This window comes from Eptatretus burgeri, chromosome 17 (genome assembly GCF_056783735.1).
Source record: "Eptatretus burgeri isolate ZD-2024b chromosome 17, Ebu_testis_v1, whole genome shotgun sequence".
NCBI lineage: Eukaryota > Metazoa > Chordata > Myxini > Myxiniformes > Myxinidae > Eptatretus > Eptatretus burgeri.
In genome coordinates this window covers 3,808,656-3,834,875 of record NC_140977.1, presented here as the reverse complement: position 1 = coordinate 3,834,875, position 26,220 = coordinate 3,808,656, and the positions used below count along the sequence as shown (strand labels likewise).

The 26,220-nt window shown below is 44.4% G+C and overlaps 1 protein-coding gene across 1 annotated transcript in view; it reads left to right on the top strand.

Annotated features, from left to right (window-relative positions):
* Window positions 1-26,220, top strand: part of LOC147009134 (uncharacterized) — a 99,520-nt gene that overhangs the window by 50,666 nt on the left and 22,634 nt on the right. The window contains exons 8-11 of the mRNA XM_085862983.1: window positions 1,508-1,555; window positions 8,969-9,141; window positions 13,388-13,444; window positions 18,569-18,631. Coding sequence (XP_085719109.1) covers window positions 1,508-1,555; window positions 8,969-9,141; window positions 13,388-13,444; window positions 18,569-18,631 — 341 coding nt within the window. The remainder of the gene's footprint in view (window positions 1-1,507; window positions 1,556-8,968; window positions 9,142-13,387; window positions 13,445-18,568; window positions 18,632-26,220) is intronic.

The following is a 26,220-nucleotide window of genomic DNA, read 5'->3' as shown; positions in this document are numbered from 1 at the left end:
CAAAGTCTGACCAGTGATAGCCAAGGATTTTCCAAAGAAACCTGAAACCAAAGGGATTAAGTCTCCGTCTCAGATCCCTGGTCAGAGTCCAAGTCTCACATCCATAGAGCAAGACTAGAAGCACCAAGGACCTGAAGACTCGGACTTTCGTCCTCCCGCACAGGTACCGGCAGCGCCACACCCCATGATCCAGTGAATCCATGATTCCCCAAGCCCGACCCAGACGTCTGTTGACATGAATATCACTGCCAAGGTAAGTGAATCTCTCCACGACCTCAACATCCTCAACCCAAACAGGTACAGACAGGACAGCAGCATCCAAGATGTCACCGAAAGCCTGGATCTTAGTTTAGACCCAGGAAACCCGTAATCCCAGCGGCTCCGACTCCTCATTCATCACCTCGAGGGCCCCCAAGAGGATATCTAAAGTCTCCGCAAAGATGACTGCATCATCTGCGAAATCAAGGTCAGAGATCATGACATTCCCAAACGATGCACTGCAGCTTGATCTCTCCGACATCCTCCCCATAATCCAGTCCATACAAGTGCTGAAAAGTGTGGGGGCCAGTACACACCCCTCATGAACTCCAGTAACAACTGGAAATAAGTCAGAGATGGTACCACCACATCTCACAGCACTCTCAGTACCAGAGTAGAGTTCAGACATCAGATCGATCAGTTTTGGTGGCACCCCACGAAGACCAAGAATCCTCCAGAGGGCATCCCGATTCACTGAATCAAACGCTTTACAGAGATCAACATTGGGAGCAAGCAGCCCCTGCCGAAACTCTCGTCTGCGTTCGGTGAGGTGTTGGGGAGGTAGCAGAATGAATATGTTATGCTTTATGAACAAAACACACACACACACACACACACACACACACACACACACACACACACACACACACACACACACACACACACACACACACACACATTGCTTTTTATTAGTTAAGATATGTATTGTTATTGTTAATTAAAAAAATTATTTAAGTTTGATCTTGAACTTTGACTGAAAATGATCTCAGAGGGTCACGGTACCTATTCCAATGGATCAGGCACCCTCAAAACTATGCAAGTGGATACCAAGGTCATGTTTGAAGGTCGTCTCGAAGTTGACAGATGCTCCTTTGCGTTTTTTCGATATTGGTTGCCCCGCAACTGTACTGGTTGCTATGGTAACCCCAAAATGACAGAATGATATATTTCACAAACGGCCCCCCATGATCTTTTGAAACTATGGACATATGGCCTTCATAAAGAGTGGGTCCCCCTTTGTGCCTCAATGTGGTCCCCTTGAACCCACCTGACTAAGGACGAGTAGGGAGGTAGTTTACTCCACAAACCTTATAACCAATAGAAGAATAGATTTTTTTTTTTTACATTTCGTCCCAATTATTGAGATCACGTGATTATGGTGAGGAATCTGCCGGCATGAACTCGTGAATACGATCGTTTTGAGATGGAACGCGTCACGTGGTTCACTTTGAACGGCACACCACGTGAGTCGTGCTCCGCAGTGCACCATCCGACAGACAACACCAGATCCAGTATTGTACTTTATTTACTGCAATCTACCTTACAGTACCGTACTTTATTTACTACACTCTACCTTATAGTACCGTACTTTATTGACTGCACTCTACCTTACAGTTCCGTACTTTATTGACTGCACTCTACCTTACAGTTCCGTACTTTATTTACTACACTCTACCTTACAGTACCGTACTTTATTGACTGCACTCTACCTTACAGTTCCGTACTTTATTTACTACACTCTACCTTACAGTACCGTACTTTATTTACTGCACTGTACCTTACAGTGCCGTACTTTATTTACTACACTCTACCTTACAGTACCTTAGTTTATTTACTACACTCTACCTTACAGTACCGTACTTTATTTACTACACTCTACCTTACAGTACCGTACTTTATTTACTGCACTCTACCTTACAGTACCGTACTTTATTTACTGCACTCTACCTTACAGTACCGTACTTTATTTACTACACTCTACCTTACAGTACCGTAGTTTATTTACTACACTCTACCTTACAGTACCATACTTTATTTACTACACCCTACCTTACAGTACCTTACTTTATAACACTCTACCTTACAGTACCGTAGTTTATTTACTACACTCTACCTTACAGTACCATACTTTATTTACAACACTCTACCTTATAATACCGTAGTTTATTTACTACACTCTACCTTACAGTACCATACTTTATTTACTACACCCTACCTTACAGTACCTTACTTTATAACACTCTACCTTACAGTACCGTACTTTATTTACTACACTCTACCTTACAGTACCATACTTTATTTACAATACTCTACCTTATAATACCGTACTTTATTTACTGCACCCTATCTTACAGTACCGTACTTTATTTACTACACTCTACCTTACAGTACCGTACTTCATTTACAACACCCTACCTTATAATACTGTACTTTATTAACTACACTCTACCTTACAGTACCGTACTTTATTTACGACACTCTACCTTACAGTACCGTACTTTATTTACTACACTCTACCTTGCATTACTGTACTTTATTTACAACACTCTACCTTACAGTGCCGTACTTTATTTACTACACTCTACCTTACACTTCCGTACTTTATTTACTACACTCTACCTTGCAGTACCATACTTTATTTACTACACCCTACCTTACAGTACCGTACTTCATTTACTACACTCTACCTTGCAGTAGCGTACTTTATTTACTACACTCTACCTTATAGTACCGTACTTTATTGACTGCACTCTACCTTACAGTACCGTACTTTATTTACTACACCCTACCTTATAGTACCATACTTTATTTCCCACACTCTACCTTACAGTACCGTACTTTATTTACAACACTCTACCTTATAAAACCGTACTTTATTTACTACACTCTACCTTACAGTACCGTACTTTATTTACTGCACTCTACCTTACAGTACCGTACTTTATTTACTACACTCTACCTTACAGTACCGTAGTTTATTTACTACACTCTACCTTACAGTACCATACTTTATTTACCACACCCTACCTTACAGTACCTTACTTTATAACACTCTACCTTACAGTACCGTAGTTTATTTACTACACTCTACCTTACAGTACCATACTTTATTTACTACACCCTACCTTACAGTACCGTACCATATTTACTACACTCTACCTTACAGTTCCGTGCTTTATTTACTACACTCTACCTTGCAGTACTGTACTTTATTTACTACACCCTACCTTACAGTACCGTACTTTCTTTCCTACACCCTACCTTACAGTACCGTACTTTATTTCCTGCACTCTACCTTACAGTACCGTACTTTATTTACTACACCCTATCTTACAGTTCTGTACTTTATTTACTACACCCTACCTTACAGTACCGTACTTTATTTACTGCACCCTACCCTGCAGTATCATACTTTATTTACTAGACTCTACCTTACAGTCCTGTACTTTATTTACTACACCCTACCTTACGTGCATACATCCTACTTTATTTACTACACTCTATCTTACAGTACCGAACTTTATTTACGACACTTTACCAAGTACAGCACCGTACTTTATTTACTACACCCTAGCTTACAGTACTCTACTTTATTTACTACACCCTACCTTACAATACATACTTTATTTAGTACACTACCTTACAATACTCTACCTTATTTATTACACTACCTTACAATACGGTACTATATTTACTACACTCTACCTTACAGTACCATACTTTATTTACTACACTCTACCTTACAGTACTGTACTTTATTTACTACACCCTACCTTACAATACTGTACTTTATTTACTACACAACCTTACAATACTGTACTTTATTTACTACACTCTACCTTACAAAATTGTACTTTATTTACTACACTATCTTAAAATACTGTACCTTATTTACTACACTCTACTTTATTTTCCTTTCCTGTTTGCAATGGTGATGGACAGGTTGACGGACGAGATCACACTGGAGTCTCCATGGACTATGATGTTCGCAGATGACATCATGATCTGTAGGGAGAGTAGGGAGCAGGCTGAGACGAGCCTTGAGAGGTGGAGGTACGCACTGGAGAGAAGGGTAATGATAGTCAGTCGGAATAAGACGGAGTACATGTGCGTAAATGAGAGGGAGGGTGGTGGTATGGTGCGGTTGCAAGGAGTTGAGGTGGGGAAAGTGGATGGGTTTAAATACTTGGGATCAACTGTCCAAAGTAATGGAGAGTGTGGGAGAGAAGTGAAAAAGAGAGTGCAGGCAGGATGGAGTGGATGGAGAGGAGTTGCAGGAGTGATTTGTGACAGAAGGGTAGTTGCAAGAGTTAAGGGGAAAGTATATAAGACGGTAGTCAGACCAGCTATGTTAGATGGTTTGGAGGTGGTGGCGCTAACAAAAAGACAGGAAGCGGAGCTGGAGGTGGCAGAGTTGAAGATGCTGCTATTCTCGTTGGGAGTGACGAGGATGAACAGGATAAGGAATGAGTATATTAGAGGGACGGCGCAGGTAGGACGGTTTGGAGACAAAGTGAGAGAGGCGAGATTGAGATGGTTTGGACATGTGCACAGGAGGGATGTGGGGTATATCGGGAGAAGGATGCTGGGGATGGCGCCGCCAGGCGGGAGGAGAGGAGGAAGGCCAAAGAAGAGGTTCATGGATGCGGTGAGTGTGGACATGCGGGCGGCTGGAGTGTCAATGGAAGATGTGGAGGATAGAGTGAAATGGAGACGGTTGATCCGCTGTGGCGACCCCTAACGGGAGCAGCCGAAAGAAGAAGAAGAAGAAGAAGAAGGCCTTACAATACTCTACTTTATTTACTACACTACCTTACAATACTGCACTTTATTTACTCCACTCCACCTTACATTCCCGTACTTTATTTACTTCACTCGACCTTACAGTACCGTACCTTATTTACTACACTCTTCCTTACAGTTCCGTACTTTATTGACTACACCCGACCTTACAGTACCGTACTTTATTAACTACACTCCTACCTTACAGTACTGTACTTTATTAACTGCACTCTACCTTACAGTACCATACTTTATTTACTACACCCTACCTTACAGTACCGTACCATATTTACGACACTCTACCTTACAGTTCCGTGCTTTATTTACTACACTCGACCTTGCAGTACTGTACTTTATTTACTACACCCTACCTTACAGTACCGTACTTTCCTGCACCCTACCTTACAGTACCGTACTTTATTTCCTGCACTCTACCTTACAGTACTGTACTTTATTAACTGCACTCTACCTTACAGTACCATACTTTATTTACTACACCCTACCTTACAATACCGTACTTTATTTACTACACCCTATCTTACAGTACCGTACTTTATTTACTACACCCTACATTACATTACTGTACTTTATTTACTACACCCTACCTTACAGTACCGTACTTTATTTACTACACCCTACCTTGCAGTATCATACTTTATTCACTATACTCTACCTTACAGTACCGTACTTTATTTACTATACTCTACCTTACTGTGCCGTACCTTATTTACTACACCCTACCTTACAGTACCGTATTTATTTACTACACCCTACCTTACAGTCCCGTACTTTATTTACTATACCCTACCTTATAGTACTGTACCTTATTTACTACACGCTACCTTGCAATACCGTACTTTATTTACAGCAGCCTACCTTACAGTGCCGTACTTTATTTACTACACCCTACCTTACAGTCCCGTACTTTATTTACTACACCCTACCTTACAGTCCCGTACTTTATTTACTATACCCTACCTTATAGTACTGTACCTTATTTACTACACGCTACCTTGCAATACCGTACTTTATTTACAACAGCCTACCTTACAGTGCCGTACCTTATTTACTACACTCTACCTTACAGTACCGTACTTTATTTACTACACCCTACCTTACAGTACTGTACCTTATTTACTACACCCTATCTTACAGTACCGTACTTTATTTACTACACCCTACATTACATTACTGTACTTTATTTACTACACCCTACCTTACAGTACCGTACTTTATTTACTACACCCTACCTTGCAGTATCATACTTTATTCACTATACTCTACCTTACAGTACCGTACTTTATTTACTATACTCTACCTTACTGTGCCGTACCTTATTTACTACACCCTACCTTACAGTACCGTATTTATTTACTACACCCTACCTTACAGTACTGTACCTTATTTACTACACGCTACCTTGCAATACCGTACTTTATTTACAGCAGCCTACCTTACAGTGCTGTACTTTATTTACTACACCCTACCTTACAGTCCCGTACTTTATTTACTACACCCTACCTTACAGTCCCGTACTTTATTTACTATACCCTACCTTATAGTACTGTACCTTATTTACTACACGCTACCTTGCAATACCGTACTTTATTTACAACAGCCTACCTTACAGTGCCGTACCTTATTTACTACACCCTACCTTACAGTACCGTACTTTATTTACTACACCCTACCTTACAGTACTGTACCTTATTTACTACACCCTACCTTACAGTACTGTACTTTATTTACTACACCCTACCTTACAGTACCGTACTTTATTTACTACACCCTACCTTACAGTACTGTACCTTATTTACTACACGCTACCTTGCAATACCGTACTTTATTTACAACAGCCTACCTTACAGTGCCGTACTTTATTTACTACACCCTACCTTGCAGTCCCGTACTTTATTTACTATACCCTACCTTACAGTACCATACTTTATTTACTACACCCTACCTTACAGTTCCGTACTTTATTTACTATACTCTACCTTACAGTTCCGTACTTTATTTACTATACTCTACCTTACAGTCCCGTACTTTATTTACTATACTCTACCTTACAGTACCATACTTTATTTACTACACCCTACCTTACAGTTCCGTACTTTATTTACTATACTCTACCTTACAGTTCCGTACTTTATTTACTATACTCTACCTTACAGTACCGTACCTTATTTACTACACCCTACCTTACAGTACCGTACTTTATTTACTACACCCTACCTTACAGTACTGGACCTTATTTACTACACGCTACCTTACAGTTCCGTACTTTATTTACAACACTCTACCTTACAGTACCATACCTTATTTACTACACCCTACCTTACAGTGCCATACCTTATTTACTACACCCTACCTTACAGTACCGTACCTTATTTACTACACCCTACCTTACAGTACCGTACCTTATTTACTACACCCTACCTTACAGTACCGTACTTTATTTACTACACCCTACCTTACAGTACTGGACCTTATTTACTACACGCTACCTTACAGTTCCGTACTTTATTTACAACACTCTACCTTACAGTACCATACCTTATTTACTACACCCTACCTTACAGTGCCATACCTTATTTACTACACCCTACCTTACAGTACCGTACCTTATTTACTACACCCTACCTTACAGCACCATACTTTATTTCCTACACTCGACCTTACAGTGCCGTACTTTATTTGCAACACCCGACCTTGCAGTACCATACCTTATTTACTACACTCTACCTTACAGTGCCGTACTTTATTTACTACACCCTACCTTACAGTCCCGTACTTTATTTACTACACCCTACCTTACAGTCCCGTACTTTATTTACTATACCCTACCTTATAGTACTGTACCTTATTTACTACACGCTACCTTGCAATACCGTACTTTATTTACAACAGCCTACCTTACAGTGCCGTACCTTATTTACTACACCCTACCTTACAGTACCGTACTTTATTTACTACACCCTACCTTACAGTACTGTACCTTATTTACTACACGCTACCTTGCAATACCGTACTTTATTTACAACAGCCTACCTTACAGTGCCGTACTTTATTTACTACACCCTACCTTGCAGTCCCGTACTTTATTTACTATACCCTACCTTACAGTACCATACTTTATTTACTACACCCTACCTTACAGTTCCGTACTTTATTTACTATACTCTACCTTACAGTTCCGTACTTTATTTACTATACCCTACCTTACAGTACCATACTTTATTTACTACACCCTACCTTACAGTTCCGTACTTTATTTACTATACTCTACCTTACAGTTCCGTACTTTATTTACTATACTCTACCTTACAGTACCGTACCTTATTTACTACACCCTACCTTACAGTACCGTACCTTATTTACTACACCCTACCTTACAGTACCGTACCTTATTTACTACACCCTACCTTACAGTACTGGACCTTATTTACTACACGCTACCTTGCAATACCGTACTTTATTTACAACACCCTACCTTTCAGTACCGTACTTTATTTACAACACTCTACCTTACAGTATCATACCTTATTTACTACACCCTACCTTACAGTGCCGTACCTTATTTACTACACCCTACCTTACAGTACCGTACCTTATTTACTACACCCTACCTTACAGCACCATACTTTATTTACTACACTCGACCTTACAGTGCCGTACTTTATTTGCAACACCCGACCTTGCAGTACCGTACCTTATTTACTACACTCTACCTTACAGTTCCGTACTTTATTTACAACACTCTACCTTACAGTATCATACCTTATTTACTACACCCTACCTTACAGTGCCGTACCTTATTTACTACACCCTACCTTACAGTACCGTACCTTATTTACTACACCCTACCTTACAGCACCATACTTTATTTACTACACTCGACCTTACAGTGCCGTACTTTATTTGCAACACCCGACCTTGCAGTACCGTACCTTATTTACTACACTCTACCTTACAGTACCGTACTTTATTTACTACACCCTATCTTCCAGTACCATACTTTATTTCCTACACTCTACCTTACAGTGCTGTACTTTATTTACTACACCCTACCTTACAGTACCGTACTTTATTTACGACACTTTACCTTACAGGACTGTACTTTTATTTACTCCACTCTACCTTGTAGTCCCCTCCGGTGCGCCATGACCCGAGATCTCTCCAGTGAAGATCACAGATTGAACCCTCCGGGATCCACAAGCAGTTACGATGGAGGACTCACGGTCGTTCCGGGAGGTTCTCCCGCAGACCTCTGGTCCAAGTCCAGGGTCGGTCCACCCGAGGACAATGTGTTGGGACCCGGTACGTGCCGTTCTCTCCTTACCTTGCTTTTCTTCCATTTACTGTGCAGAGTCTGTTCTGGTTCGTGCAGTGCACTATTTTTAAGTGTGATGTCACCACATTTGTGATCCACTGTAATGGATGACTCACAAACAAAGCAAAACTATACAACTTACACGAGTATCACAGCGTCATTATGTTTACATTTGTTAAATGGTGAATGGTTTCGCTGTATTTTGTTGTGGGAATTGCACCGATAGGAAGTATTGGACTGTTTATTGTAGACTGCCATCATCAATTTGCCTGATGTCAGGGAACCAGAGGTGTGTTCCATGACCAATCGGCTTGTCGAGCGCTCGCCAAGTGGCTTTAACATTCAAACTCAGCGTTGTGTTCCATGAACAATCGGCTTTCTTTCGCTTGCCAAACCAACCGTTTCGTTGGAGTGCTTGCTTGAGTGCTTAAGCGACTTGGTGATTACTCGACAAGCTTATTGCCTCCGCCACCGAAGGTGGAAAGAGTTTGTTTACCCTTGCCGAAGGATAGGATGTTGCATTTGGGTCCGTGTGTCCGTTTGTCCATTTGTTATTTGCAAAATCGAACATTTTTCATGTATATTGGTTAGTCGATTTTGTCATTCTGTCCGTCTGTTTGTCTGTTTGTGTCTGTCTGTTTGTCGCCTACAGGTCACAATTTTATACCGATCTTCACAAAACTTCACCGCATGGTAGAGTTTGTCATAATGAAGAAGCCTATTGTTTTTGAGGTGAAAAGGTTAGTGACGCAAGTAGGAGGAAGAAGAGCACGAGAGAGGCCACGTGAGCCAGAGGATCTTGCTTTGCCCTCCTCTCGGCACGACGAAGGCTGCACAATTCTCATGTTCGTGCTGTGTGATTTTGCAGCATGCTGACCAAGACGTTAGCCATTGACTGTTCGGCTGAGCCATGAAGTGTGCACTTTTCTGAGGAGGGAAGAAGAATGTGCCTTGTGGCCTGACCACAGGGTTTCAAAAATTGTCTCGTCATGTGGGCCATTGTTGTGAACAGACCAGGTGCAAGAGAGGAACGGTCGGCATATTTGCTCTTGAGAATAAGCTACACCGCGGTTCATGAGCCCTGACGTTGAGTGCCATCTCTGAATTGCCTCCTGTGTGTTTTCCCATCGCGAGAGAGTGGCTCGGCGCCATTTTGGGGGTACGATTTCCCTCACGCTGATGACGTGGTTCGATCGTCAAGTCTTACAAGATCGCTTCTGGATCCGAAGCCAAGTGCCGGGAGAAAGGGAGAATTTTTCTTTTGTATATTCTTTTGCCCTTGTCCGTTTTGGTGTCTGAGTGTGGAGGTGCCTCAACATGAGATTTAGATTTAGGTTACCACACGTCTTGATTTGTCCCATTATAAATGTTGCTTTTAAGGCTATTCAATCACTATTCATTATTTATTCATATATTTAATCATATATTAATTATCTTTGCTTGTGCTGTGCATCCGTCTGTTCCATCCATCTCTCCGCCAGTGCCGCCTGCCCTCCCACGCGCGTTATAATCTCTGAGGGTCATGTGTCCTCCTAAGGAAAACTGCTCAGCAATCCAGGCTGGTCGGTATTAACCACCCGTCCACCTCAATTGGTCGGGGGGGGGGGGGATTAACCTGAAACACCAGACCCACGAATATATATATATATATATATATATATATATATATATATATATATATATATATATATATATATATATATATATATATATATATATATATATACACACACACACACATATATTGTTATGGGGCCGGGTATCGGCTGCGAGCACGACCACCAGATGGAGCTGCAGAGTCGACTCCTCCAATCACCCGGAATGTATAGGTCGTCAGCCCTGATAACTCCGGAGCCGACGGGTCTCTTATCGGACCGAAGTTCGCCAATATTTTGACGGCGTGAGGTAGGGTCCACTTGTCCATTCCAATTTACCTAAGTACTCACGCCCTCCAACTACTGGGGAAATTCACCCTCGACGATGCTCGTACGGAACAAGTCGCTGGCGTACTTGAACCGTGTGCAACCCGAGCAGATGGTCACCGAGCTTTTGTTGGTCCAAATGTCCTTTTTACAGCGGCAACAGCCTGGCCAATTCCTAACACGCAGCATGTCGAACCAATAAAAGAAACACAAAAACGAACTGATACATTTAACACATGGGTTTATTTATAATAGGTGGGGAAGGAGGGGAGCACGTAAGAAGCAGAGTTATCACGACTCATAGAAATGAAATGCAAAACATGTACAAGGCACTTAACAGTTTTACTTATAGATGGGCACACACACACACACACACACACACACACACACACACACACACACACACACACACACACACACGGACCCCAATGGTCTTTATTGAAGGCCTCCAGCTCAAGGACAGGTGAGCTAGAGACCAGAGCCTGCGCTTGGACCTGTCCACCTCATGTGGTCTTCGACAATTTGGCTCTTTGGGACTCGAACCCACAGCAACGATGTCACCCCAAGCACCAGGGATGGAGGAAAAGCGTCGGACGCCAGGTGGACGAGACAAGAGACGACCGAGCAATGCCAAGCCGACCAGACCAGATGAGTCGATCTCCGGCACCTCGAACCCGATCGCTGCCAAGCCGACCAGACCAGACGAGTTGATCTCCGGCACCTCGAAATCGATCGCTGCCAAGCCGACCAGACCAGACGAGCCAATCTCCAGCACCTCGAACCCGATCGCCCAACCCTGCCGCTGGCGCTGATGCTGACACTGACACTCTTTCCAAGGCTTGGCGTTCCTTATATTGTATTTCTCCTGCGGCTGGGGTGTCGTGGGAAGGATCGCCGTCTGAGACGTCTCACGCCTCCCATTAGTCCGGGGTTCGTGAGAAAGTCGATGTCTGAGACTTCTCGCCTCTCATTGGTCGCGGGGAACATTCCATCTCTCTTGGGCGAAGTCGGAGCTCTGGTGGCCAAGGAAACTCTGTCCATGTACGTGCTGACACGCACGTGTTTAATGGTGCCGATGGATGATGGTGGGACAAGAAACGAAGGAGGATGTCGTTGTTGTCGTAATTGATGTAACAAAAGGTCTGACTATAAAGTAATTCACTGCGCACGTACAATTATTCACCCATTAAACAAAGGGGAAGGAACCCTGACTAGAAACACAGACTTATCGATATAACTGTTCTATAGGGACCCTGGCTATTGTGTGCGATGGGTTCCAGATTCGTAACAATATATATCTATAATCACCAGATTCTCTCAGCGAGGAGCCTCTTGATGGGCCGACCCTGTGCCTCGTGGTTGCAGCAGGTTGATCGGCATCTCAAGGAGATGGAGATGAGTCAGGCATCTGCCTGGGGGATGGCCAGACGGAGGCTCCTGGAGTACCGGCGGAAAGTGGAGGCAGCGACGTGCTGCAACAGCACATGCTCCTGACTTGTCAGGGGTTGGGGTGGGGGGGGTTAACGAGGATGGAAAATATGGTTTTGGATTGGGGACCATCTGAGATGGTGGTGAATAGCAGTCTTGAAGACCTGCAGGGAAGAATGAGATTGAAGAGAATGTAGAAGTTGGTACTATATGTGGGAGAAAAGAGGAACGATTAAGTGGAGGTGAGCAGTGATCCTGGATTTAGGAAGTTTCACCAGAAGAAGGTTGATGGTGGAATGTGTGGGCTCTGCAGAACCCTGGAGGGAACAAAGCACGCCGCATGGAGTCACCTTCACGAGCAAAGACTTTGATTTTAAAAAAAACTTGTCGTGTGATATTTCCTTCCCAGGAGCCATATTAGTCACCACACTACAATTACATCACCATCTATACTTTTATAGCCATTCTGCAGATGTGGAATTTCCTGATTGCTTGCACAACAACCAATCATGGTGTTGTATATGAACACATGACCATGGACCATTTCACTAATAAACATGTGATGTGATTCTATCATGTGTTATTTACATTTTATACCTGGTGTTTCCTCTCTTTTAATACATTTTTCATGTGGCCTGGTAACCTGGTTTCTATATATTTGGAAGTCACGATCACGTGATCCGGCTCGCTTCTGCGGTTCAACTTCGGCTTTTTACCATTCAGCAATAGCATGTTCGTGTTCCTCAAAGACTTTGACATATTACAAATGATATCGTTAAGATTGTAAAGTGAGTAGTTGATCACATATTGTGATGAAGGGTTTTGATGGATCTTTTTATTTAAAGTTTTATTTTTTGGTTTAAATAGATTGTTTTTGTTTCAGATTTTATTGTGAAGGTGAAGTCCGAGTTTGTCGATGATTCGTTCCCTCAACATGAAGGTTTGAACCACAAACACATTGATGATGTTGTAGTTTTATTGTTCATGAGCAAATACCACCTGCCACTTTGCTGATGGGAATACTAAAGGGGGTGGGGGGAAGAAGAAGAGGGGGTGGGGGAAGGGAAGGTATCGAAAGGGGGTGGGGGGTGGGGGAAGGGAAGGGAGCGAGAGGTGAGAGGAAGCGAAAGCAGACGTGGAGCATTAATTATGATTCATGTTGTCTCATCAAAATGATTCTGCATAGAACAACAGTGAAGATGGAAACAAAATAATGTCTGAAATCCATTTTAAGCCAGTCATATTAAAAATACCGACCGGACATGTCTGTAGATAAAACGCAGTCCGGAAACAAACACCACCCGGACACATCCGGATAGAGGAGAGGGAGAGATGTGTGGGAGGGCGCTGCTCTGTGTTAGGATGGGACAGAGAGAGTCAGAGACAGAGGCGGGTGGGGGGTGGGGAGTTAGCAGAGAGAAAATGTTATGCTTCAGCAACACACACACATTTATTAGTATAGATGATGTTCCAATCCAGAGTTAACATTTCCACAGTATATCCGGTACTTGTTATTTCTCCCAAAGTATAATAGTGGGCAACTTAGCATAACAATTGTGCATTTTGTGAGGAAAGCACCAAATTTGGCAGACAAGTAGCCTATCATATTATGAACAGATTTGGATATTGGGCCATCTCAAAATTTTTGATGGCAGTGGATAATGGCTTCCAGAGCCATCAGCGGCTGAATTTGAGATGGCCCAATATCCAAATCTGTTCATAATATTGTTGCGAATTCGCGCCCGCCGGCGTGCGATCGGCCGCTCGACTCGAATGGTGGCCGCTTCGCCCACCGGAACGGACAATTCTGTCGTGACCCTCTCGGACCAACGCCGGGAGCTAGTCACGGATGGGGTTTAACCTCACGACGATCGTGCCAATTGCCCACCCGCGCAGGATAGGGTCGCTCGCCAAATTCGATCTACCTAAGTACCTCCGCGAATGGTCGACCGGGCGATCGCACCTCGCCGCAGGTCGACTCCGGACACGGGCTGCTTGGGCGGCCCGTTCCGTGCTATCGGGATAACCGAGCGGTGTTATTGCTGACCTGGACGGTTCAGATTTATTACCGGGCGTATTAAGCCCACTACAAACCCTTTACGTGAAGCAGGATGGAGGGTCAATAAAGAAAAGACTAAGCGAAACGGGAAAACAGTTCACACAATGCACATTTATTACGCGACACACGGAAAGCACACATATACAGCCAAACAGTCAAAATGCACATGTAGCAGTAACAACAAAAGAAACAATGACGCAGAGTTACTACCGAATACGCGCACACACGGCAACACTTATACAGTTCTACTTTACAGACGGCGCCAACACACATTTACTCAACAGTAAAGGAAAGAAGCCACCCTCATAAACAAGGGGGTAGACGGGCCTGTAGGCCAATATGCGCGCGTGACCTGAAGGAGCGGCCAGGTCCGCGAGACCGGGGGGGGGTCCTACCCGCGTCCTCGTGACTCGTTGGCAGACGAGCCGCAGATGTGGCCGCGTGGCTGTGCCCCGACTCCGTGCTCCTTGGCGGGTTTCGTTGGCACGACGTTTGGAGTGGGGTGGGAACGGGGCCCCCTTTTTGCACTATCTCAGCGCGGGGAAACAGGGGAATTGTTGATGCCCGGGGGAGGAGAATGGCTGGCTGGCTTGGGTCCCGCGACAAGCGATCTCACACCGCGACCTCGTCGCCGACCGCCGTCCTTCTCGCCTCGGACCCGAGCTCCTTTTCCTCTTCCCGCAACTCTTCTCCGCCGACTCCAGAACCCAACTCGATGCCTTCGCCACCCGACTCCACTCTCTGCCACACCGATGACTCGACTCACTCTGCTCTGCCGAAACACACTGCTACTGCCACACTCTGCCACGATTCGCCTTGCACTCGCCGTTTTATAGGCCGGCAGAAGAAAACAATATGCAAATATCCGGATCAGAATGACCTTGGGGGCAGAGCCACGCTCGCCAATTGGACGGAGGAAAAGTGGGCGTGAACCTCCCCTGATCCTAGAATTTGCATATATCGATGTCTCACAGACGCGCCTGGAGGCGGGGCCAAGCCGCTCCGCGCTTGCTAATTGGACGGATCAGAAATGGGCGTGTAGCGTTCTTGATCTGAATGCTCCCTCGGAAAGGCCACTATTTGCGCTCGTGGCTCGGTGCGCACCGCTGAACGAGCCTAAGACAGCCCGACGCTCAGTGTTCACAGGTGGTGAGGGAATGGCCGTAGAAGGAGAGAGGTGAGGGTGGTGGAGGGTTTATCGGTGGTGGTTTGATGGTTATGGTGCCGTTTGGGAATGACGGTGATGCGATGTTTGCGGGATTGAGTTGTGAAGGTAAAGGTCGTGGCTGTTGGCGTTGTTGTTGTCTGACGGTTGGATCGTGGTTGTAGTTGGTGACGATGGCTGGCGTGGTGGTTAAGGTGGTTGTGTGATGGCGGTTGAGACGTGGTTGGTTCAAAATTAAGATAGAACAGAAAAACGGCTATCTCAAAGCGTCGCAGCCCGAATGAATCACATAAATTCCCTATATACAACAGGTTTGGGGCTAACTACACATGTACTTAGAGTTATCTCACCTACGGGCTCTGAATGGTGGTTTGCGAATTTCCACAGCCGTAACAATATCATGGGCTACTCGTGTGCCAAATTTGGTGCTTTCCTCACAAAATGCACAATTGTTCTGCTATAATTAGCTTCATTGCCCCACTATAAATGTCCATCAAGTTTGGTATAAAATTGTGAATGAAAATCCCAATGATGATGTTTAAGATCGCTCTGGGGGCGGGGGGATACTTGGGAGGGGGAGGAGTGAAGTACCCGGCGCTGCCCTCTTGGGTGAGTTTTTCCTGGTGGTGGTTTCGGGATGTGTTGGACATTGAAAAGCATTGGATGGTGATTGGCCTCGTGATGATTACCTTTTACCTGTGGATCGGCGGCAGCACTGCCTGATCCCACATTCCACTATACACTTTATAGCACCCTTTGGTGACCTCAAAACGGACGTCAAGCCCCACTTACAGTACTTAAGACCTTGCCCAGAGTCTGAAGTACATACACCAAAAATATGTGGCCTTTAGGTGCTATGGTTCGGCCATGAAGGAATAATATACAAACACACAAACAATCACACACTCGGTCCATCCACGATCGTCAGTTTGTGATCAAGGAACAACTTATTGAAATTGAATCTTATATTTTGAACATGAATAAGTAAACACACCTGCCGTTTAACAGTACATTGCCCCTGAATTCATCCCGATCGCACATGTGCAGAGATGAGTGAGGTAATATTTTTACTCTGTCTGCCTACCTGGCAGTCAAACGAAATGGAAAAATCATTCCAAACAGGAAACTTACTATATTTCAGGATGTTATAAAGGACACAAACAACAGACACAAAGAAGTAATATAATGTTTTGGATAGGGTGATGTAATAGACCTTGCAGGAAACGGTAGTAAAACTCATAATTTATTTATTTATATGCCTTTTACAATCTTTCTTTTATTTCAATTGAATTATATACTTATACGCTGTAGAACACAAATTGTCTTCTTTGCACTTCCAATAACCTCCAGTGTTGCAGTAAATGGACATGTTCTCTTTGGTGGTGTATAAGACTGCTTCAACAGCGCTAAACTTCCGGAATTTCTTTTAAACAGTCTTAAAAATCATTGTATTAAAATTGAAGGACTGTATATACTTGAACACTGTGCAGTGTATCGTGTTCTGTGAACTCACCAGTGATAATAATGTTACAATCCAGACAGAGTAAGCTTTACCACAACATATCTGGTACATGTTATTTCTCCCAAGGTACAGTGCCTTCAGAAAGTATTCACACCCTTCCACTTTATCACATTTTGTTGAGTTACAGACTAAATTAAAAATGGATTATATTTAATTTTTTTGTCACCAATCAACACAAAATACTCCATAATGACAAAGTGAAAACATGCTTTTAAAAATGAAAAGCTGAAATGTCTTGCATCAATAAGCACCGAATTGATGATCTGAGATGAGGCTGTTGGAGAAAAGGAATGATTCATGTCAACTACGATGATGGATTCCATGACCTTGCTGATGATTGGAAGTACAGTAAGCTATTTGGGCTGTAGTTAAGGGGATCCGTTTTTGAACCTTTTTAATGTGATGCTGTGATGTTGGCTGATTTCCAATTTACCAGGTGCATATAGGAGACCAAACCTGAAGTGTTAACAAAAAAATAATAATATTAATAAACAAAAAATAAACGACTAATGTCGAAGCAAGTCACACTTTATGACTAGTGAATAAGCGAGGTCTGCAAATAGCGAATACGTGAATAGCTGGGCGCGACAGTGTATAGTTTTTGGCCTTCTTAGTGGTGAAGAATAATTTAACAAACTAAAAACTTCTTGTATCCAGATCCAGATCTTCAACAAAATCGAAGTGATTAGTCCTTGTCATTATTCCTAACCTGTCCACCAATATTTGTCCGAATCCATCTACAACCTTTTATGATATTGTGCTATATATTGTTTATACTCCTATCTTTCAATGTTGAAGTATCCCTATAAAAATTCTACTATCGAGATCCAGATATTCACCAAAATCGAATCATTTTGTCCTTGTCACACACCTAACAAGTCCACTAAGTTTCATCCGAATCTGTCAATAACTTTATGAGATATCCTGCTCACAGACAAACAGACAAATGAGTGAAAACATAACCTCCGTCCACCTTCGGTTGCGGAGGTCATTATAAGGTTTTACCAGACCTTCAAAATTGATCTATAACAACACCATAACATCATGATCGGTTCTGTGGAGATGCAGTGTAAGCCTTCAGTGTGTCAATCCGTCTGTTTCATTCTGTTGCTGTGTTTTAACAAAATCCTGAAAATAAAACTCTTAATAGTAATATCCAGCACTGTAAGATGTGGGTTTGTCCAATGATGAACGCTTCTCAATTTATTTTTTGTTTTTTCATAACTAATTTCTCAACGTTTTTCTTGAGATAAATATTTTAAAGTCTTTTGATTCAGTCATACCATTGTTAAGTTTTAACGAGATATTTATGTTTCAGGTTTTATTGTGAAAGTGAAGGTGAAGTCTGAGTTCATAGATGAATCATCCTTTCAAGACAAAGGTCTGAAACACAACATCCTGCTTGTCCCATTGGCAATCAGAGACGAGTGTAGATTTCATGGGAGGTCGCTTTCTGTCTCTCTGTCTCTCTGTCTCTCTTGTTGTTCACACCTCGATGGCTATAACAGAATCCATCCATCCATTCCATTGGGACCATACTCTGCACAGAGTGTTGGTGCTGCCAAAGCAGTCTCCTGGGCTATTGGGCACAATCCTGGATGGGTCACCACTCTGATGCAGGATACTCAAATAGCTCTATCATCTCAGCAAGCTGGTACTCATTTTTCTGACCTCAGAAGGATAATAGGCTGAGTCAACCCCGCCTGGTATTAATTCAATGGCAGCAGGATTTGAACTCAGGACCCTAGGATCCCAAGCCCACCACCCTAACCATTAAGCCAACGCAAGGCATATAACAGAATCAGTCAGTGATCAACTTGTAATCCCATTAATGAAGATAACATCAAGATACCAAGGGAAGAACTTGTTGTTCTAGATATCGATGGGAAGCTGATATTTGATCCTGAACTCATTCATTGTCCCCTGAGAGGTAACTGTTCCTACTTTGAATCTCCATGGAATCAGGTGTGCTGAAGCACCTGAGGGAGATGTACTTCAAAAAACATCTCACTCTCACTCTCACTCTCACTATATATCTCTTTCTTCTTCTTCTTTCGGCTGCTCCCGTTAGAGGTCGCCACAGCGGATCATCCGTTGTGATCCGCATAATGATTTGGCACAGGTTTTACGCCGGATGTCCTTCCTGACGCAACTCTGGTCGCCTCTTACAACACAGGGATATGGTACACCTATTCTAACCAGGGCATACACCGGGCCCAGAACACTGGTACTCACTTCGCCGACCTCAGAAGGATGACAGGCTGAGTCAACCTCCTGGTGTGTAATAATTCAAGTGGCCAACGGGGCTTGAACTCAGAACCTTTTGGATCCCAAGCTGCTACCCTAACCACTACGCCAACACCAGACTTATTTTGTGGGTCTCACTATATATATATATATATATATATATATATATATATATATATATATATATATATATATATATATATATATATATATATATATATATATATATATATATATATATATATATATATATATATACATACATACATACATACATACATACACACACACACACACACACACACACACACACACACACACACACACACACACACACACACACACACACACACACACATACATATGAAAGGAGGGAATAGCCAACCAACTCTCATATAATCAACCTCACCCAGGTAGCAAGGATTATACAAATAAATTGATACCTCCCATTATCTTCTCGCCGAAGGAGCTGCATAAAGCAACCAAGAAGGCCTATGCAACGTAAGCGCTTTACTGTTTCAAACCCTTCCCAGAGTTCCTCAACAGTGGTAAAGACATTCACAAATACTGCACACACCCTCAACTGCTGGACTGGTTTCATTGCTCATTGGCGAATCATCAGCGACAGCACAGACAGCAATGCATACCAATGCCACCGCTAATTCGCCAATAAGCGATGAAACCGGTATGGTATCTGAAGGGGTGTGTTGCATTGGGATTCTCATGTGTGTACTCTTTGTGAATGTCTTTACAGCTGCAGAGGAACTCTGGGAAGGGTTTGAAACAGCAAAGCACTTACCTTGGGTAGACCTTCTTGGTTGCTTAATGCAGCTTCTTCGGCTGGAGTAGTGTGAGAGGTGTCATATATATATATATATATATATATATATATATATATATATATATATATATATATATATATATATATATATATATATGTATATTGTTGCAGGCCGGGGGTCGTGTGAGAAGACCACAAGGTGGGGAAAGCTATCTCGGCTCCCACCAGACTCCCCGGAATTGTAGGCCGTCACACATGGATAATTCCGTGATGCGGTGGGTCACTTAAACGACCGTGGACGCAAATAACTCAACCGCGTGACCTCGGGTCCTCCCGTCTGGGTTTTTTTATTTTTATTTTTTTATTTTTTTTTGGATACCTTGTCGAGGGTTGTATGAGAGCTAACACACAACGCACATCAAGGGGGGCATGAGACAGGAGGGGAGGGAGTGGGAAGGACAAAATAGTGGGAAACAGCGACATTTGGAGATCTGTGGAAGGGAGAGGGATGGGACGGGGAACATGGGGAATAGAAGATGGACATTACAGGGACTTTCAGGAAGGAAAGCAGGGAATTTGAAGGAGGTGGGCTTGGGTGGATTATCGGGGGTAGAAAAGATCGAGGATTTGGATGGGGGATGATAAGAGGTGGTGGTGAACAGTTGTTTTGAAGGCCTGGAGGGAAGAATGGGAATGAATAGAGTGAGGGAGTTTATTCCAAAGGTGGGAAAAAGAAGAATGAAAGAGTGAAGGTGAGCAGTGATTCGTGATTTTGGTAGTTTTACCAGAAGGGGGTTGTTGGCGGACCTTGAGCGCCCTGCGGAAATGTGGTGGGGACAAATCTCAGAGAGAGCAGGGGGGGCGAGGTTGGAGAGGAGACACAAAGACCACCGACCAACCTGTGGTGATTGAGTGAGAGGCCCAAAGACTCAGCCTCATTGCGGGAGATGCCAATGATCCGAAATGCCTTGGTTTCTACAGCGTGAAGCCGAGAAAGGTGGGAGGCAGGAGCACCAGCCCAGAGGGGAGAGCAGTATTCCATCAGGCTGCGGACAAAAGCTTTGTAAGTGGTCAGGAGCTCAGGTGGGCCGAGGAAGGACCTTGCACGACGGAGGATTCCCAGTCGGCGACTGGCTTTGGAGGCGAGGTTTGAAATGTGGCTTTCCCAGGAAAGGTCATGGCAGATAGTGAGACCCAGAAGCTTGAAAGAAAGGACTTCTTCCAGAGGATTGTTGAGAAAGTGGATGGGGGGGTTTTCTAAACGGTCCTTTCGAAGAGACATAGTGAGAGTGTGAGATTTGTCCGGATTGAAAGACATGTTCCACGTGTTGGACCAGTTTGTGATTTTATCCAGATCAGCAGTGAGCGAAGAAGCTGCTGCTTGCTGGTCTGAGGGATGTCCGATGGTACGGCAGAGGGTGGAGTCATCAGCAAAGAGTTATGGAGGATTTTCCAGAGAGTCGGAGAGATCATTGATGAAAACCAGAAAAAGAACAGGACCGAGAACGCTACCTTGAGGAAATCCAGCCTGGACAGGAAGAGGGGATGAAAGAACTCCATTTAGGGCCACACGTTGACTGCGACAGGAGAGGAAGTCTGCGAGCCATGAGTGGAGATGGCATTGGATACCATAGGAAGAGAGTTTGGTGAGCAGAGCAGGGTGCCAGACTGTGTCAAAAGCACGTGATATATCCAGGGATATGGCTCGGATTTCCTGTCTGGCATTGAGGGCTTCCATCCATTGTTGGGAGAGCAGAAGCAGCATATCCAGGGTAGAGTGACCTGGTCTGAAACCAAATTGATGATCAGAAATCAAGCCATTGGAGAAGAGGAAGGATTTGATGTCTGAAGCGATGATGGATTCTATAACCTTGCTGATGATTGGGAGAAGGCTGATTGGTCTGTAGTTGCAGGGATCTGTTTTTGCACCTTTTTTGTGCAGGGCAGTGATGTTTGCTGAATTCCAAGCAGATGGCAGATGGCCTTGAGCAAATGAGAGGGTGAATAGAACAGAGAGAGGGTGAGAAAGAGCAGAAGAGCAGGCTTTGAGGACACGTGGGCTGATGCCGTCTGGACCGGTTGCAGAATCAGAGTCGAGGTTTGACAGCAAGCTCTCCACCTTGTCAGGAGAAAAGGACACAGAGTCCAGGGACAGTTGGGTGCGACTGAGTAAGGTGGGTAGAGAAAGTGATGGGTTTTGGACACAAGATTTAGCTGCAAACACCGAGTTTAGGCATTCAGCTTTTTCACGTGCGGTATCAGCAGTGCTGCCATTTGAGGTAAGGGAGGGGGAACATACACCAGAAACAGATTTGATTGGATGCTACCAGGATTTTGAAGAGGGAGAGAGGTTTGAGAGTTCAGACTTGAGATGAGAAAGATGTTTTTTGGCTCTCCTTTGGGTAGATACACACTTGTTCCGAGCTTTATGGAAGGAACTGAGATTGCCATCAGTTGGGTTTGCTTTCCATGAGGCAAAGGCAAGTTGTTTCAGGACAACTGCCTCACCACAAGCTTCAGTGACCCAAGGGCAGGAGGAAGGACAGGACAACTGAAGACGAGAGGGGATAAATCTGTGCATGAGGGAGAGCAAGTTTCTTTGAAAGAATTCCCAGGATGAGTTGATGTTGGAGAAGGTAGAGATAGGAGACCAGTCTATAAGTTTGAGGGCTGCTTGGAGACCCTGCCAGTCATCTTGAGTGCAATGCCAGACTCGACGGCTGTGAGGTGGTTCTCTGATAATAGCCAGAGAGATGTCCACTTTGACAAGGACGTGGTCAGAAGAACCGATTGGAGCGGAGGAAGAGCAGCAGATATTGTCAGGGAAATTTGTCAAAATCAGATCCAGAAGAGATGGAGTACCATTGGTTGAGATCCGGGTGGGGAAGTTGACCGATTGCGTCGGATAAAGCTTTTTGTTGAGATCCGGGTGGGGAAGTTGACCGATTGCGTCGGATAAAGCTTTTGCTGAGGTGCCATGACAGGTGAGAGAGGTACCCACACCTAGCCAACTGGCATGATGACAATTGAACTCGCCACATATGAGGAAGAGAGAATTTGGATGAGAAGATAGAAGTTGGTCCATGTTTTCAGATAGTGAGGTGTAGATGGAGTCATCACTGTAAGGTGGACGGTACAGTACACATATAAACATGAGGTGGGAGTTCAGGGAAAGCCGTAGCCAGAGGTATTCCTGGGGGTGTGGGGGAGTGAGGGCAATGCATGGAGAGTGAGGAATAGAGTCTTTGATGAAGAGAGCAACTCCTCCACCAGGGCGAGGCTCAGGTCTGTCAAATCGGAGTATGGAGTAACCAGGTAGAGATACTTGAGAGTCAGACACGTTTTGGTGGAGGAAAGTTTCTGTTAGGCAGGTTATGTCTAGTTTGTCAGTGGCAACCTGTATGGAAAGATCTGAAAGGTTTGAGCGAAGGCCCCGAAAATTTGAGGTCCATACTTTTAATGAAGAGTTAGGGGAGGAGGCTTTGGGTGCAGGGGTAGGGGAGGAGGGGGTGGGTAGGACAAGGGACGAGGGGGGGAGGTAAGGAGTGTTGTTGAAAGAGTGTGGGGGATTGCAGAATAGCTGGGGGTAGGAGGGAGGGGAGGGTAGGACAAGGGACGAGGGGGAGGTAAGGAGTGTTGTTGAAAGAGTGTGGGGGATTGCAGAATAGCTCAGGGAGGGGGCCAAATGGGGAGGAGAAAAGGCTCTGTGGTGCTGGGGGAGAGGGGGACAAGAGAGGGGGAAGAAGGCAGTTGAGGATTTGAGGAGGTGGAGTGAAGAGATGGAGGTGAGAGGGCAGTGGAAGGAGGCAGCTTTGTGGATGGGAGGGGGCAACTTTGGGAAGGATGAGTGAGGGGGATGAATGGTGGGAGAAAGGTGAGGGGGAGTTTTTGAGAGAGGTGAGAGGGAGGCTTGGAGGGAGAAGAGTGGGATGGTTTCTTTGAGAGTGTGGGGTGAGATGAGTGAGTTGGCACTGAAGTTGGAAAAAAAGAATGGTTGATGGAAAGCGAACATTCATCGCAAACTGGGGTTTTAAAAAGTTTTAGGTCAGTTTTGCGATTAAACGCATTTCTTGAGGGATGCAATAAAGGCGAATTCAGAGAATGGAGAGAAGAAACGCTGTAACAGTTGGATTTTTATAGGCAAGGTATGAAGGAAAGGTCGAATTGAGAGCAGTCTGTTTAAATCGCAGAAGAGTAGTGCATTCTGATACAGTAAAGAGTACCACACGTGTGAAAGAGGAAGATGAAGCATTATAAGAGATCGTTTTTGTTGTTATTAGTAATGTTTGAGAGAGAGTTTTCAACAGATTAGGTCATGGAAGTGTTGTAGAAAAAAATCGAAGAAGAAGAGACGACGAAGAAGAAGAAGAAGAATTGGAGAAAGCTCGCGTTTTTTTTTAATTTTATTTTTTTAGAGAAGAAATAGAGTGATTAGTTGGGATGGGGGGCATTAAGAAAGTGGGAAAGATAGAAATTGAAAATAATGGAGAGAAAAAACAAATAAACACGATCGTACACTGAGGGGAACAAAGGGTAGGCCTCAAGCCTCAAGGATAGGCCTCAAGCACCCAGAAAGACAAGTTCGACGAAATCTCACAAAATAGCACGATTTTTGAAACAAAACCGAACTAGGAACACACAGTTACATGTAGGTGAGAAAATAAACAGTTAAAACAGGACAGATAACGACCGGAAACTTAACTTTGAGATCGTCAGCATGGAGCCCCCAAGGAGACCTGCCAATGCTCCAAACCCAGAACCGGAAGTCAACTGGGTCAATCGGGTTACCTAATTAATCACGTCATTTAATTACCGGTTAGCACGCCCTCGGTACGCCTTGTCTGAACCGGATCACTCAATCGGATCACTTTACCGGATCGGATGCAGCTGAGCGACACGGCCAAGGACGTACCGGCTAAAGGGAACGGATCGTTGGGAATACATCCCGGCTAAGCCAGGATTCAGACCATGCTGGATCAATGAAAGAAACCACAAAAACGAGCTGGGAACATTTCTAATAATAATTTATTACAATGGGCGAGGAAAAGTATGTGGCACAATCAAGATTTATTGGGGTGTGTTGTGCAGAGATAGGGGGAGAGGTGTGGTGCAGCAAATAAACAAGCAACTTACAAATGCAGACACAGAGCAGACAATGCGAAAATAATAACAATAATAATGATAACAATAACGATCTTCTGCAGCCTCACTTAAGCAGACAGGCACCAGGAAACACACATACACAGACACAGAAAACCGACGAAGAGGGAGTATTGAAACAAGAAGGGAGAGGAGTTGAGGCTATGATCTCAGTACCTTTGTACTTGATTGCACGAACGCGCCACCAATACGTTTCGGGGGGGTGCTCCATGGTGCGGTACCCAACACAGCTGGCGCATCGTCGCTGGCTTCATCAGCGCGTGTGGAGACCGTGTTCGTGAAGGAGGGGCTTGAGTGGAGAAGGGGCGGAGTCCAGAGTGCGTGGATGGAGTGGTAGGCTGGGCCAGGTAGGCGGATGTGTTCAACGTTGTGTGGGTGGGGACGAGGAGGCGGGTCGTGGCGATGTCGGGCAGAGAGATGAGGGCGAGGCCAGAGAGAGAAAGGTGGAGGGACCGCTCCGACCTTTATAGGACTTGCAGCGCGGGGCGGCGGGCCACCCCGAAGCGAAGCGTCATCACCTGAATCGGGCGCTCCGATTGGCCCCGACCCCTCACGCGGCCCGCTAACTTTGGCCGTAAACCGCACCACTTCGTTTCCGGCAAGGTCATCTCAGACAGTGAAAATATTCTGCTCTGACACCACATGACACGAATTGCCCACACTGAAATTGGCGTGCGAATTGTCCCGCAAAAACCCCGGGGCCGTACCCTGGCGAACGGCTGAGGGTCCCGCATGCCTGCTCAGGTGTCCGACCAGCGCTTATCAATGTGCTGCTCCGTGCA